The following is a 16,767-nucleotide window of genomic DNA, read 5'->3' on the forward strand; positions in this document are numbered from 1 at the left end:
CAACTTGGACTAATTCTATATTTGTTCCTTCCAGATAAGGGGAAAAAAGGATGTGAAAGAATATATTTTTCTTCTTAGTTGATGAATCTCATTTATTGATCAATATGTGATATTCCAACTCCTCATCACTACTGAAATCCATATGATATTGCGATTTATTCGTTTTTGCCTAAACTCAATTACTCAAACAAAACAAGATCTTCATTCTTTATTTGTTTTTTTCCTTTTCACTATTTTAACTGAGTAAATATCATTTCTTAATGCATTTGGTTAATTTTGGGGTTTCACTTGCACGCAATACCCTATACCGAAGGAGACAAGTACCATGGCCCAAAAGCAACTCTCAATGTTTGGTAACCTAAAATACAACAGCATCATAACGAGTTCAATTTGTCCCAAATTTGGTTACTGGGTGGTTCATTTGGTGAAGATCTCAATAGCATTAAAGCTGGTTGGTAGGTATATTTTTCTCCAAATTACTCGGTCGATCATAATTTGTTGCATTCATCTAACGGATTAGAATGCATGTTATTTCAAGTTAGCCCTGATCTCTACGGGGATAAAAACATAACCATTTTTTAATACATACCTATAGACAATTTAAAAAAGAATGCCAGCTCATATTAAATAGAAGTTAATTATAAGTACAAAAACTCAAAGAAAGCATTTAATGGAGGTTCTTAATAGTTAGTCTTGTGTTTTGGAACATGCTTATATTATGTGACAATTATGCTTCTATTCCAATCCAATTTAGCACATAGAATAAAATCTTCAATTGGCACCCGATGTCGGATGTCAATGATAACTGGAGCTAATTGGTTATATGTAGAGGAAATTTTACTATTAGTTCATCTCAAGCATAAATAAAATAGTTAATTCCTAAGCAAGTTGGAGTATAGTACGAATCATGCTGTAAATTTCTCTGTGAAAATGATTTTCTTATATTTGTAGTTTTTTTTCATGGGACAAGCTTTGAGAAATCGTTTGGCAATGATGAGAGAAGAGAAAGAAAATCCGATTTTTGAGAATTCTTAAAATGAAAGAACGACGAGAATCGATTCCCTAAAAAAGAAAGCACTGAACGTGTCTTCAAAGTCAAGCATAGAGTGGTGTTAGTGGCAACTTTGTTTCATTTGAGGAAATTCGAGATGCTAATGAGCTGCAAGCTATTAAGGCATTTCGACGAGCCTTGATGCTAATTGCCAAACAAGTTTGATGATTATCATATGATGTTGAGGTTATTATACAACACTTTTACTACATTTCCTCAAATGTTGCATGTACGAATGGAAATATAAAGCGTATCCTGGTTTAACATGTACATGTCTCGATTTTGTCCTCATTACTATGGAGGTAACTAGACATCCCTTCCTCCTTTAGTAGGACAATTTATGATTTTGTTGCATTACTTTATAGTTTTTCCTATATTGTAGTCGGTGGTTAAGATTTTGAGAACATTTTAGTATATAGTTGGAAAAGTATCAACTATTTGAATTTTTATCGATAATTATCCTGAAGTAACATTTCGATCTTTTATTTGATCAGAGATATTAGGTTTTGTTTAGTCTTGGTAGTGTAATATATTGTGTCATCCAAATGTTGCAGATATTTTATAAAATATTTATCATCAAGATGGTCCAGGTATTATGCTACTGTAGAATATTGTAAAGAGTTCTCTTGATCCTAGGGTCGCCACTAAGATACATGTATGTTGCTATTTCTTCATTTTTCCATCTGGAAACATTATTTTTCTCACTTAAATGGCCAACTTTAATTACTTAGTCTATCTTTTTTCTGGAATATCTCACATGTTCTTGGAAACAAATATAAGAACAAGTTGCTTGAAATAAACGATACCAAGTGCAAAACAATGAGAACCGTTGTTGCAAATTACGAACATTGAAATTTATTTCGAGATTCTGAAGTAAATTTTTGGGTGTGTGTAGTGATCAGAATTCTTCGATGGAACATATATCTTTGTAGACTAAGGGGTTTGCCTTCGGTTAGATAAAGGACCATGAAAAATTCCCCGAGATACAAAAGGTTCTTCCTAACATGGGAGCTATTAAATTGATCTACAAAGATAATATATAAATACTTGTCTTATAATTTTGATCATGTTAAAAAATAATAAATGGCTCGAAATCATGTTGCAGATAGTGCTTGATGGTGAAGTACGACTGCCAGGAAGGTGGTTGAAAATCTTAACAACGACGGAGAGATAGTTTATGCTAAGCCCCACTACTAGATTGTATAGACTATGTCTGTTGTGCATATGATTAGGCACAACTACACAATATTTCTGTTTTATGTGAGATTTTGTTTTTATTTGGTCGTTGAAGCAGGTAAAAGGCAGTGACACCTCAACTGTTGAATTTGGTTCTGAAGCTGAAGATATTTCTTTCACCAAAACCTATTAGGAGTTACTCGCATCTTTGATTGACTCCTGTTTGTGAGGAGGTATAGTCAAGCCTTACAATTTCAAGATTAAATATTTAATTAGCTACTATTGAAAATAATGTTTTATATAAGTTTAATTGAAACCTCCCTTATTTAGTGTTGATTCTGGTGGTAGCTTGTGCAAATATTTAATTTGGTGCTCGTAGATCAGTTAGTATTTGCTTAATTGCAACACAAGTGCAAAATTATCAATTGCTTGATATCGTCTCTTTGATTGGTTTAAAAGCATCTGTATATACCCTAAAAAGGTGTCCAGTTTCATGAAATTCAAATTTAGATCAAATTTTTATAGGTCGGGTTGTGCAATCTTTTGCTACTAAAAAAATCAAGTAAAGTGACATTATTTAAGAGTTCATTGGTTGTTTGATAATTATTATTTATAATGTCTATCATTTTATTTATGATATAAGGTACAAATTCTTCATGAAATATAACTAAGTACACAGTTTCTTGTAAGAAATATTTTTTCCTATAAAACTAATTTTCCTTACTTAAGAAAGGGATATCTTTACCATATACAGTGTGAACACAGCATAGAAAAGTTTTGACACTTTCTCAATCCCTCACAAAAATTAATGTGGAGGATCAACCTTTCTCTTTTGATTATCTCATGTCCTTGTTTCTCTAGTTAAAGCTAATGGAAACTCTAGCTTGGTAACTTATCACGATATGATGAGTATATTCCTATGGTTGACAAAGTTGTTGATTCTGGATGGAAAAAGCAGACATCACTTTCAAAACCTTATATTTTTAAAGGTTAGTTGCTTTAGAAGTTCCACTTTTGTATCTATCTCCATACATAATATTTGAATCAGCCTACAATCTTCTCATGCTTATTTATTCATCTAATACTTGCTTCGAAGACCTAGGGGCTATCCTTTTCTTCGGTTGAACTCATCTTTCTGTCATTGCAAACGTCGCCTTAGGTGCTCATTTTTATTCTTACAACTCTCATCATATGGTGATCATGTTTAGAGGTTATCTATGATTAACTTATGATTGTTCTTTTGTTAATAGCTATGCCTTAATAACCTTTTGTTATATCCTGATATTAAATGACTGCTATATTGGAGATATAAGATTAGCTATGTCTAAATAAGATTACAATGACACTAGATTAGTAACTATTTTTTGATTGCATAGTATATTATTTTTCCTCTCTTTGATTTTTATATCTATAGGTATAAGATAAAAGAAAAGGAAAAAATTGTTCAGGCATATTCTTCTTAGGATCTTGAAGAAATTTTTGTAAGTTTATTTGTATTATTTTGATCCTATATCAATTATTTAAAGAAATTATTCTCGAAATAAACACTCCATTATTTTACCGGATCCATTTTATGTGACTATAATAATTTTCATATTCTAAATGTGTTGGCTACCAAATAACCTGATTAGGATTGAGGTAAGATTGGTATTATATAGAATCTATGTACCATAATTAATTCTATTAATATTCTAGGTAAGCTACTTTCTAATTTCAAATTCTACACTATGTTTTTCAGAGCTCTGGTAGAATAAGAGGATGCTTGATAAACCCATTCGAGAAATTGGAAGGAAAAAGACTATTTACAAGCACAAGAAAAGAAATTGATCGTGGAGATAAAAAAAAAAAAAAATGTAAAGCAAGGGCAGATGGTAAGTTGTTCTCTATAGATAATTTCATTTCAGTTTCTTAGACTTTATGGCTCTCTTTTCCCCCATAGGCCCCATCTGCCTTATTGCCCAGGTTACTCCCATAAAGACATTTTGGAATTTTTTTTTGATCAGATTGATTTTAAAGATAGATTCATTAATGATAATTTAGTGAATTTTCATCTTCATTATATGAACCATCTAGAAGAAACAAGTTGTCCAAATTTAAAGCTTAAATAACATAAGTGAAAGGGGTAATGTTGGACAATATTGAGAAAGTACAACAAGAGGCATCAAAGCCCAAGCACAAGAAGCCGATACTGGAGTTGTGAAAGAGACCTTCCTACAAGCCTTTTGGTCCACAAACTTCGGCATGATTGCAAATCTATTTTAAAGTTTCTTAAATGAAAATTCAATTGCTATTATTTCTTGTAGTTATTCAACCTGCTTCAACCTACTTTCTTGTTATTGAAATTAGTTTAAAAGCATCGATATCTTCTTCCCAATTTTTTGATTTCTCTATCACGCCTTGGAGATATATCTTCCATATTATAAACATTTTCTTTTCTACAGAAAGCATTATTTCCTGCCTTTGGCATTTGATTACTATTTTAGATGTATTGATCATCTGAGTATATATATGAACCTAATCTATCCATAAGTATTTTACATGCCATACTGATTGGATGCACAAAGTTATTTCATTAGGCATACGCTTATTTTGATAGTGCGCGTATCCAATTCCAAGTTCATATTATTGTGGTTTTATATGTATCAACTTCCGTGACTAAAATATGTACCTTCATTTGCACATGAAAACCTCATCCCTAAAAGAATCTCACACATACACAATGACATTTAGGAATATGTTATTTAGAGTGAACCGAGTCACAAAATTTATTTACCAAGTGTGTGTTGGGAATCTACTTATACATGCACAGCGGAAAATTAAATTATTTCGATTCCCATCCAATAGATCTCATTGTGTTTGGTTAGGAATTGTGATAAGATTGTACCTTTTTCAGATCTGCAATCCTTTTGCTTTTCTTTTCGTTCCACAACTTTGATTCGCCACCACAGCTGTCCAATTGTCCAGCCTCCAACGGTGATCCACACAGAGAATATGATTGCAGCCTCTAGGGTTTTCTCTTGTGCTAGCAAAAATAATGAAAACCTTAATGGACCTCAAACCCTAGTTATGTATTTATATAAACCCAAACAGGCTCGGCCCGGTCCGGTCCAATAATTAATTAATCCAATTAATTAAACCCGTACATGTGACGAAAAATGTCACGTGGTATGACAAAACCAAATTCGTCCGTTTACCGTGAAACTATAATCCCTTCGTCAATATGATCCGATCAATTACGAGATATGGAGTTGTGTCAATCTCGATCATCGATCATATCTTTCACTCCACTATTAAGTCAATATAAATCGAAAACTCCTTTTCGACTTATGAGTACACCTTGGCCAAGGATTTGATCATTGACTTAATTGGATGAAACGCAAATCATAATCTCCTACTATCTAAGAGTGACGAATCCTTTATTGATCAATCACAACCTTTATACGATTCTTGAAGTACCCGAACGATGTCGTATTAGCGGCCCTTTTCAGAGCAACATCCGACACCGTCAAAGTATGACTGTCCTCATATAAGGTACCATGACGACCTCAAGTCAAAGGACCAATTTCACTACCGAACGTTAGAGATTAACCACCGACACTCAGATAGTTATCCATGTGGAATCTCTCGACGGGTCTCCAATGTTTTGTTCTATAACAAACATCCACGTGTTCATTTAAGTGTCACCACACTTTAACTTGTGAGATCAGCTACTTACTTCACAAGTAAGAAATGCCACACGTGATGGTCTATCCGTAATAACGATATCCGTATCTCGTTATTACTTACGACCACGGATGATTTAAGATTCAATCAAATGTAATTTGTATCTCACAATCACAACTCATCGTGATTAACAAATTACAAATATTTGAATCTACGGACTCTATTATTTATTTAATTGTCTATTAATTAAATAATAGATCTGTCATTTAATTGCATTAATTATATATAAAAGTATTTATGTCCAAAGTTGATTGGACCTAGGGCATAATACTTACAGTGTGTTTCTAAATACCAAAGATTAGTAAGTGCCTAAGATTTAGGTGAAAATTTATGGAACTTTCAAAATAATTCCAGTAATATTTGACACACTAACATTACCTTAAAAATAACATGGCTCATGCATTGCACGGGACATAAGACTAGTTCTACTAAAAAGATCATGGTCAGCATTCAAAGAAAGGAGAGAAAAACATGTAAAGAGGTGAGTTTTGCTGCTGGAATTTTTTTTTTGTTGGTTTTGGCAGTAGGCGTGGAGACCGAGGAGGATCACCTCGTTTACCACCACAACTTTCTGCCTTGGTCTTTCAAACACAAAAACTCACAAGTCAAATGAAATAGAGATCAAGCCCCTGAATATCTCACACACCCAAACATGAAATATTGACCACTCCAAAAAGTATTATATATACCTATTTACCAAAAAGGAGATCACCAGTGGGAAACCTTCAAAATGGAACTACCACAAAAATGAATGATTATTTATATTACATCTCCTGCTACATTACTTTACAGTGGCCATCACTTCACCGGCACTATACAGCCCTTAGTGCTTTGATACTGGTCATTTCTGATGAACCTCTTCATGGTGGAATTCAAAGGTATGTGCAATGATCTAGGAAATCTAACTCCGTTCTTACCAGCTTCATGAAAACCCTCGGTTGAATTTCGCTTCGGCGACCTCCATTACAGTAACCGCCGACGCTAGTGGGATGATAGTGTACAATTTTTGCTTTTATCCATGTGTCCACATTAAATTTCGATGGAGACAAGACAACGATGGCTGCTTGTTTGGATAGAGATGAATTTTTCAATCAGATTTTGGAAGCTATTTTACTTGGCAGAAGAAGAAACCAACATTTACAGCTTACTCATGGTACTTTTGTTGGCTTCTTGTTAATTGATCTCATCCACTTAAACAGGTTGTAGAAGGTATTGGTTTATCATTGGGCCTCTTGTACAGTGGTCTTCATTTGGCAGAATCCTTCTGCTTCTATTTATCTAACTTGGGACATCTCTTTCAATTATAAAAATAGTGACTTATGGGTCATAGATTCTCATTATCCTATAATTTTCCAGCTTGTGTACTTCAATTTATGGACAATTGTTCCTTTTAATTCTTGATGGGGCCAAGGCAATTACTTCTTCTTCCAATTACAATGTATACGAAAGGGGAAATGACTCTCGATCGAGCTTGTCGAATAGCACTTATTTAGTGCGATTTATCTGGCTGGCGTGATTATTGCGTCAGCTCGAGGGTTTACCTAGTGTACACTCGAAGGGTAGCGACTGCGGGTCCCCCATCATAAAAAAAAAAAAAAAAAAAGGGGGAAATGGCTACATGCGGACACTACAGTTTCAGGAAGAAAGATAGTATTCAATTTTAATTTCCATCTCTCCAGCCACACTTGTTGCAAATTTAGAGGTATTCCAACTACTATTTCAAAACTGAACATATTACAGAAAATTTGGGACTTTATAGATGCTACAACCTATTTTAATAATTCACACACAAAGTGACTTGGGGTTGTATTTATCGATTTTCAATTTCTATTTACTACTCTCTGCTGAATCCAATATTATGAGGAGCTCATGTCAAGTTGTGGATGTACTCTCAGCTGAATCCAATAATTTTTGTATCTAATACACGAAACTTGTCATAGAATATTGTTTATGTAAACTCGTTATATTTTATCAAGTGGGTACTCATCTTCAAAAATTATGTGTCCAATCAGTTATTTTGCTAAAGATTCTAGTTTAGTACACATGGTTCACAAATTGTTTTGAAAGTCAGAGAAAATTTGTGCAATGGTAATAACACAAATATGATTATATTACACAAAAAATGATGTTGTTAGTTTTCATATCGTTCCTCCTTGACAAACGAAGGTTCTTGGAATCGGTAACCCTTACTATGTGAATTGTTGGATAGTTGAATTCTCGATTTTGACAAGACTTAACATAGAAAGTTATTTCTTTGTGAACAGATATATACCAATTCAAGTCTTCATCTTTGCTTATTTTAACTGGCGGATATTCATGTTCAAGACTTTGAATTTTAGAGGGTGTTTGAGCCCTATTTTTATGAAAAAATGCATTTTAGAATAGTAAATTGATGAAAAATGTGTGGTTGAAAACTAAAAAAAAGCTTTTTATTTATGTATAATATTATTTTAATAAATAATATGTGGTTGAAAAGAAGAGAGAAAAATATAATTTGGGAAGAATGAGAATCAAACAAGGCTTTAATACTATTTTAGTACATAAATCATGAATTCAAACTTTCTCCATCAATCGTAAGGTAAGTTCTGCTGAGTGATATTACATGGAACTATGATTGAAGTGGTTGCGTTCACTTGTGACTTCCATTTATCAACTATGTGCACAAACTATCTTCCATTCGATACGATGAATTTCAAATTATCACTCATACTTGAGATTAAGCAAACAAAATGGTAAACATTCTGCACAATTTAATATATCGGACTTTAAACGCATACATGAGACACCTACGAATAAATTCTACTGAACAGTTGCAAATCGATTAAACGAAAAGTTATGATGTCTATCCAATAGTTAAAAAATATCTAAATTGATATTTGAACCGTTTATCTTGACAATTAGCATATGACGGGATTGCATTTAACGAGCATGATGGGAAAACATTCTTGATGAACCATTAAGTATGTTCATCAATACTCAACTCTTGAATCACCAAATCTTGATAAAGAATTTACACGGTGCTATATTAAATAAAGAATATTCCAAAATTTTGTAGAGGGAATTTCGATAATTTGTCAAAGTATTTTACAACATTAATCATAATGAATGAATGAAGAATAATTTGTGAAGTAATGTGAATATGTTGTATTTAAGATTTGAAATACTAAATTTTAAGATAAAAACATTCAACAAATTATAAATGCTATTCTTAAAATGGAAGATGAATCCATTATGATTTTAAACGTGATTTTTCAATGATGAAAAAGTAATGAACTTAAGTTTTTGAGAGAAAATATACTCAATTTTCTCTAGAAAATATTATGAAATACTTTTTTTGTTAACAATTGTACATTATATAACTACTAGATTCATGAGTATTTTCTTCAACAAGCTAAACTTCAAATCCTATCGTTAATCGAGCAATAAAAGCATACAAAAAGCCAAGTAATATGAAATTCTTATAAACGAAGTGGTAGTTCCAACAATTTCCCTTCCTCTTTCCCTTCCCTCCCTATAAGATAAAAAGTTATTTTAAAAAGAATAAATTTAGGACCTTAATTAAATAAATAATAATTAAAATGATATGTATGTGTGTTAAAAAATAAATTTAATATTCAATATTATTAATATAATATATCTTTAAAAATAAATAAACAATCAATATATTTAAATTTAATTATAAATTTGGCATATAAAATTTTATAATTTAAAGAAAAAATAGATATTTTTCACAAAAAAAGGAATGAAAAAAGAAAAAAATTATAAGAATCCAATTTATTTTTTTCATATAAAATTAAGATAAATAATGCGAGAGAGATAAATAGAAACAAATAGAAAAAATAATTTTTAATTGTAACTCTAATGTTCATAGAAAGAAAAATGAAAAAGAAATATTACTCCATAGACTTTTATAAAAGCCTTTAAAAGTCATTAAAATTTGATTACCCCAAGATTTATAGAGATTTCTAAAAAATTTTAATTGAATACATTGTGATTTCTAGAAATTTTCTAAAAACCTAGAAAAGTTTCAATTGAATAGCCCGATACTTTTAGAGACTTTCAAAAAGTCTACATTAAATATCCCTAAAATTTTTAAATCCCAAAAATTCATTAAAAGTATGAATTACACCCCCTAAAAATTACATACACGTAAAAACTATCGTTCAATGTGTAATTAAATATTGCATAGTTGAATAAGGTCATTGACTCGATAATAAATTAGTAAGATCCATATGTTAGCTGTCAATTCTCGATCAATGTATAAAATTAAGGGTCTATTGTACCTAGGGTTTCAGACATTTGAAAGTCGTGGCAACTCGGTCATAACACTAATGGTACATCCCTTGTTGGTTCCCAGGTTCCCACATGACTTTTACTCCTTCCCCAAAGGGACCCTCCTCCATGGTTATTACATCACCAAGCTGCTCCAACCCTTCCTCTAGTTATTACATCACTTGGTTGCTCCAACCACGAATCGAACTCCCCACACTTGGTTCCAGAGCCCCCCAATGTGATTGTTCCGCCAACTTGAATAACTCGATAATAAATTAGTAAGATCCATATGTTAGCTGTCAATTCTCGATCAATGTATAAAATTAAGGGTCTATTGTACCTAGGGTTTCAGACATTTGAAAGTCGTGGCAACTCGGTCATAACACTAATAGTACACGTAGTATTTTGCTGAGGACATGCCCTTGCCTCGCTTGCATACTTTTGTGATGATAGTTACATCATGGTCGAGGAGGCTTTGGAGCCCTTTGACTTAACATCGGAACCTTTCTCTTTTCTGCATGGTCTTGCATCTAATGTGGATTTACTAGCTTTATCATTGTTTTGATCACCGATCTCTTCTTTGACCAAATCTACTAATTCATATATGTTTTAGGTGTTCAGTTGCATACGTTTCAAAACGTAGTAGTCCCTTCCAAATCGAACCTCAGAGCCTTATCTTGCAAAAGCTCTCCATTTTAACATTTTTTTATGAAACAACTAAGCTAGCTCTGTAAAGGCTCTCCGGAGCTATGGCTTATGTCATGGTCCTTTCATTGAAGTCGAGCTAGGTATGCCCGTGATGAACATATGGATGAATTATTTTTTATTGTTAGGCCAACTCTCGATGCTGCATGGTATATGTTTATTGTATCATTTTTGGCTCCTTCGAAGAAAGTAACGGAAAAGACTCCACATTCGTGTCCTATGTACTGAGCTCACCTCTAGAAAATTCACGTGGGTATTGTATTCTTGAATGTGGTTGATGGAATTTCCTGTTCCACTAAATTTCTTCATATTTGGCATTAGGAACTTTGTAGGGCCTCCTAACACTTCTATTGTCTCGGAAATAGGGTGTATTCATAATTATCATCCATCCCTTCTAATTAAGCAGCATGCTCCCGTTCCTTTTTAGAAGTATGTGGAGAAGCTAGTTTTCATCCTTGATAGATTGGTTGTCATTTTTTGCCCAACTCTTGTACTAAATCCCCTTGATGCCTCATCTGGGATGGTCTTATCTTTTCATAGAGCCTTCGTCCTATTGGAGAGGCAAAGCTACCTGACTTGTTACATCAAAAACTGTCTTATTGCCACATTATTCTTGACAAAATGTTGGAGCCATCCATATCGGCTAAAGTTCGACTTAGCTTCGCTACCCTTCTAGATGTCCTTCAGTTCTTTCGTCTCGAGTGTTTTCTTTTGATATAGTGGCGCTTTTATTCCAATACTCCTTGGATTCTTATTGCCATTTGACCCACTTTCACTCATACTTCGTGACTTTTTATATCCTTTATCCATATTGTTGACTTCAAAAGAGGATGATATTTTTAAAGCCAACAATCGAGTTTTTACTACATTTCATCATAATTTTTCCTCTTTTTGAAAATTTTGGGCGTGTTTAGAAGCCAATTATTTATATAAGAGGACCAAGACAGAGATTTCAGGGTTATTTTGGCAAAAAAGTGCTTTTTGATTGAGATTGTGTTTAAACTTCTGAGAGCTCTGATACCAAATTTACCTTTGATTCAAGTATTTTTTTTAAAGCAGTAATTTGGATATCATATATTAACTCTTTATCATTATGTAATGGTCTTATTTATAGTCGCTTTTATGGGCGTTGTGATCACTTTTATGAGTTGATATTCTCTCATCACTATGTTGGGAATTATAATAAAGTCTCATTTTCTATACTTTATTGAGGTCTGTGTTATGTGACCCCTTTCAAGAAATCCATCATGTGTGTGTTTGGGTTCAATGCACTGAGATCGAGATTAATTTTGATAAAACTCACACCAAGGTTCTTATCCATATTCGAGGCTATTTCAAAACCTTTATTCATTTTGCTTACTAAAGCTTCTAGTTGTGTCTCTAGTCAAGCTCTAGGGCTTTACTCATTTTATTGCTTAGTGGTGCTCCAGTAGCCAAGACATCTTTTGCTCAACCTTACCTTGGCAATGGAGATGTGAATGTTCAAAGATATGTGGGCATGAAATGTATCTTTTGTGGTTGACGTGGAACCTAGATGGACAACAATTATTTCAGTACGTAACAAACGTTACGTAGATTGAGAGTCTTTTAACTTTTGTGACACCTAGATGGCAATCAATATAATGCATTTGAGATTTTTTTGACTTGATTATCTATTTATTAAGTGATGCTATATTTACAAATTGGGAACGATCTCCATATGATGCAACATTAAATGATAGCTCTTGTTTGAGTCATATTATTTTCCTTAGAATGCGTTTTTGAATAGTGTATTGATGAAAAATGTGTGGTTAAAAAGTAAAGAAAAGTTTTGAATTTGAGTGTACTATTATTTTGTTGAAAAATGTGTGATTGAAATGATGTCACTGCTTAAAAATATATTTTTTTGAAAAAATGTGACTCAAACATGGCCATAATGTTACTAAAGAAAATCTTATACCTACACATTTAATCGGTCTTATTATTTCGCCATACATCATCGTCATGTCACATGTTATGGCCCAATTTGTACAAGTAGTATTATTCCAACTATTTACTAGAATAAATGTCACCTAGATCTAATTTTTTTTATTTTTTTTGTGCATTCACTTAGATCTAATTTTTTTTTCTTTTTTTTTTTTAAATTTTGTGCATCTGAATAGCAATCCACATAATGCATTGACGATATTTTAAAAGAATAATGTTACTAATTGATAACTAATTTGATAATCCATCTGTCATATTCTTTAATAAATTAAAATGCATATCAAATTTATAAAAATAAAAAATATGAAGTGATCGCTATTTTCTAACCGGTGTTCAGAAATAGCACTACTAGTATTGATGGATAGTGAAAGTTGAGGACAACATATGTCTAACTCGAATTTTGATTTGGATACATGAAAAGAGCACAAGTCGAGCAAGTCAAGTGCAAGATCCTTGGTTCATGCGCTTGTTGCTTGATCCTTGGTTTTCTTCCTCTCACACCCTCTCCCAACACGCACATTTCCTCGTTACTCATTCTTTTCTTTCTTTCCCCTTTAAAATTCTATCCATCTATTGTATTTATGCCTGCTAATCGCATTGAAGGTGGATAGGATTCCCTAGCTACATTCTCTCTGACCCGCGCATATTTTAATTTCAATTAGTGTTCTGCTTTAGATTCATAATGACGTATTTTCAGGTTCCTTGGTTTACTGTTGATCCTACGTTCTTCGCAAACCCACAATGTACAACCGGGATGTAGAATCTTCTCTGGTACGTTTTGATAACTGATTCACGATGATCGTAATAATTCTGCCTATTGGGACTTATTTTGGGTTTGCGTTAGTTAATTTTTATTTTTTATTTACTAGAATCCGAATGCTGTGTTTCAGGGGGAAGGTGATGGTAATGTGCCGTCTCCACCTTCCGTCCTGCCAGGCCCTACCGTTCATGGAGGCAATAAGGTACTTTGTATTTTATTAGCCCATAAACAAATTATGACGTCCAAGTTTAAGGCTTTGATATCTGGGGTTTGAATGTTTTGCAATAATTACTTTAGCATGCATGCAGATATTATCAAGAATAACTTGGATAATATTAGAGAGTGAACTGTGGTTGGAGAATAGCACACTTAAATTCACATAGTATGACATGTGTTTCAATGTGAAATACTATATTTTTTCTTTTTCTTTCTCTCTCCTCTATGTCAATATAGTATTGACAGAAACCTTACAGTCGTATTGACAGATACCTTACAGTCGTATTGACAGTTACCTTCAATCTCAAATCTATATGGATACATATATTGAATAATCTTGTTAACTTGGGAGCTAGAAAGGTTCAAGTTTGGCATGAAACTACCTGAAGCAAATATTCTTCCTTCTCTGGCTTGGAATTGTCCGTTTATATAGTTACTGTTAAACTGAGTGAAACTAATGTGAGAATGTTGAGATTGTTCGGTGGGGAAAGAAATAGATGAAGAAATAAAGATATCCTTGGATTGGTTAACTAGTACATATAGAAAATCTAGGAGAATCAATTAAAAATGGGTTGGCCATATTCAAAGTATGACGCATGATCAATTAGGAATATTGATGAGACTATTATTAATGGTAAATGTAGAAAAAGAGGTTCACCTAAAAACACATGAAAGTAGATTTAACCGAAATATTAGAGTGGAAGAGGAATATCCATATAGCCGACGTAATAATTTTCACATGAGGCTTAGTTGAATTGAATTGTTACTTGTGATTTTATTGCCTTGTTTTTTGTTTGGCTAAACTATACAATGATCCCATAATTTAATGTAATTGACCCCAAAGAGTTGGAAAAGATTAATCGAATTGATTTTAGTTTTGGATGGAAGTGTATAGCTATGAGCTTAGACAACAAAAACTGTACCTTGATCTGGGAAATGTTGTTACTAGGATTTTTGTCTTGTGCATGTAACATAGTAGTTTCTCAAGACTTAAGTTTGCTCTGCAAATAAATTTAAATATATAAATTAGAGAAATTAATGCTGAATTTTGCAGGTGCATAAGTGTTACATATACAGAATCAATGAAATTTGGTTTTGGACCTTGCAATAGAAAGGTTATCCAATAGTATAATTTACATCAATGTGCAGGTATATAAGAGCGGCCCTCTGTTTTTATCATCGAAAGGTATGTTTTCCACTTCATTTGATTTTTCGTTTTCTGAATTAGGAAATAAAAAAGAATGCTGTTAACAAATTTCTTTCCTTTCTTTCATTACACATTGATATGAGGTTGTTGTCTGTTGAACTATTAGCCACTTGATACATTTTCCTATAGAATAAAACTGTCTAAACCTTCATGCCATTGAGCTGGAATTCTAAGATGAATGAAAATTCTCTCCTATTTCTTTTAGATTTAAAACACTGCATTTCTTCAATTTTCGCTTTCAGATTCAAGCCATATGATCTTTCTTTCCTTTTTAGATGCATGGGTAATTATGTTATATTTTTCTTTCGGCGAAATAACATTATTGTAGTTACAACAGTATAAGTCAGAACAATCAGGATCTAGCAGCTAGGAATCGCGCAACTGAGAAAAAAAAAAAACATATTGTGAAGTATGGAGAACATATTTTTCAATATAAACAAATTCTTAAAAGAGTCTTAAATGAAAATATGAATAATGCTACTTGTACATAATGAGTTTTAGAAAGATTTACGTAAAGATGAGGTTCAAGAAGAGAGTGAACAATTTTTATTTTTTATTTTATTATTATTATTTTTTGGTTGATGAAATTTTGACACAATCATATCTCACTATATCATGTTTATGTAAACCAATCTATAAATGATGATGTACATGTAGCATAATCGTGAAAATATACCTGGAAAAGTGGAGCATCATTCATAAAGAATAGTAAAGAATGTTGAGGGTCTACTCATGGTCTCCAATAAGCGAAGTTTGGAGGAAACATTGTCTACTTTATCCATTCTCTTTAGTTTATATAAGCAAGGACATGAATTTAAATAGTGGCTGGATCTTTGTCTATATCAGTCTTCAGGCACACCACACTGCTTCTGCAATATTCATTATGTACGTTATATTGCTATATATTTCCTGCTGTATTCTGCTAGTTGTTCCTTGTGGTTGTTTGGAGCATCCACATGTTCTTCTTGAAAGATCTATTTTTTGTCTTTATTAAGCACACGTATGGAAAGAACTACCGCATGCTAATATCTATTATTTTACTTAGTCTATAGCCACATTTCCCCCTATGTGCAATGGTCAGCTATATGGCACGCATCTTTATATTTCAAGACTCTTTTACACTTTTTGTTCCTTTCAGTGAATTGCATAATTGCATTCTTTGGATCCCTCAGCATTCTTAGGATGGACATGCCACACTTGCTTGAAGAAGATGCTTTTTGTGTAGGACGATTAAGCGTAGAAATTAGAAAGTAGTTGTCTGGCTGGGCTTTTTGTGCTTTATTTTTCACTCTTTATATTTTATATTGTCTTAGATATTATATTTCATAAGAAAATTCAGTATCTTGTTGGTGCTTAGAGACACAATTTCTAGTTCTTCTGAACTCTCAAGTTTTTACCTCTATGTGCAGGAATCGGATGGACATCATGGAAGAGAAGGTGGTTTATATTAACACGTACCTCCTTGGTCTTCTTTAGATGTGATCCAGTAAGCCGCTTTTTTTAAACCTTTTGAAAACTTCTTAAATCATAATTTCAGCTATTTCTAGGAGATTAGTACAAAATTTGCCAACATAGAACCATTCTGTTCTTTCCTTTGTTGAAACTGTTTAGAGATGTATTAAGAAGTGCAAATTTTCATTGATTTTTTACTGTAGCTTGTACGACCTGTACCAGAATTAACATTAGATTGTT

General features: G+C 32.7%; 1 protein-coding gene and 2 long non-coding RNA genes across 11 annotated transcripts in view; all 3 read left to right on the plus strand.

Moving 5' to 3' along the window:
- The window catches only part of LOC111371716, a 5,391-nt gene extending 758 nt beyond the window's left edge, over positions 1-4,633 (plus strand). For 2 of the 9 annotated variants that reach the window (XR_002698642.1, XR_002698641.1), the window contains 4 exons: positions 952-1,237; positions 1,947-2,460; positions 3,089-3,216; positions 3,966-4,633. This is a non-coding gene — a long non-coding RNA (uncharacterized LOC111371716). Of the gene's footprint in view, positions 1-6; positions 1,238-1,946; positions 2,461-3,088; positions 3,217-3,323; positions 3,709-3,965 lie in introns of those variants that run through there. The other 7 variants (XR_002698635.1, XR_002698638.1, XR_002698636.1 and 4 more) reach the window with 7 other exon arrangements.
- Positions 4,634-6,171: 1,538 nt separating this feature from the next.
- On the plus strand, positions 6,172-7,346 carry LOC111371717. The gene is made up of 2 exons (XR_002698643.1): positions 6,172-6,828; positions 6,920-7,346. It is a non-coding gene; the product is annotated as an uncharacterized LOC111371717 (long non-coding RNA).
- Positions 7,347-13,633: 6,287 nt separating this feature from the next.
- LOC111371163 (rho GTPase-activating protein REN1-like) overlaps positions 13,634-16,767 on the plus strand; it is a 25,434-nt gene continuing 22,300 nt past the window's right edge. The window contains exons 1-5 of the mRNA XM_022993070.1: positions 13,634-13,663; positions 13,762-13,854; positions 14,115-14,234; positions 15,018-15,054; positions 16,485-16,561. Coding sequence (XP_022848838.1) covers positions 13,634-13,663; positions 13,762-13,854; positions 14,115-14,234; positions 15,018-15,054; positions 16,485-16,561 — 357 coding nt within the window. The remainder of the gene's footprint in view (positions 13,664-13,761; positions 13,855-14,114; positions 14,235-15,017; positions 15,055-16,484; positions 16,562-16,767) is intronic.

Source organism: Olea europaea, chromosome 22 (genome assembly GCF_002742605.1).
Source record: "Olea europaea var. sylvestris chromosome 22, O_europaea_v1, whole genome shotgun sequence".
Classification (NCBI taxonomy): domain Eukaryota; kingdom Viridiplantae; phylum Streptophyta; class Magnoliopsida; order Lamiales; family Oleaceae; genus Olea; species Olea europaea.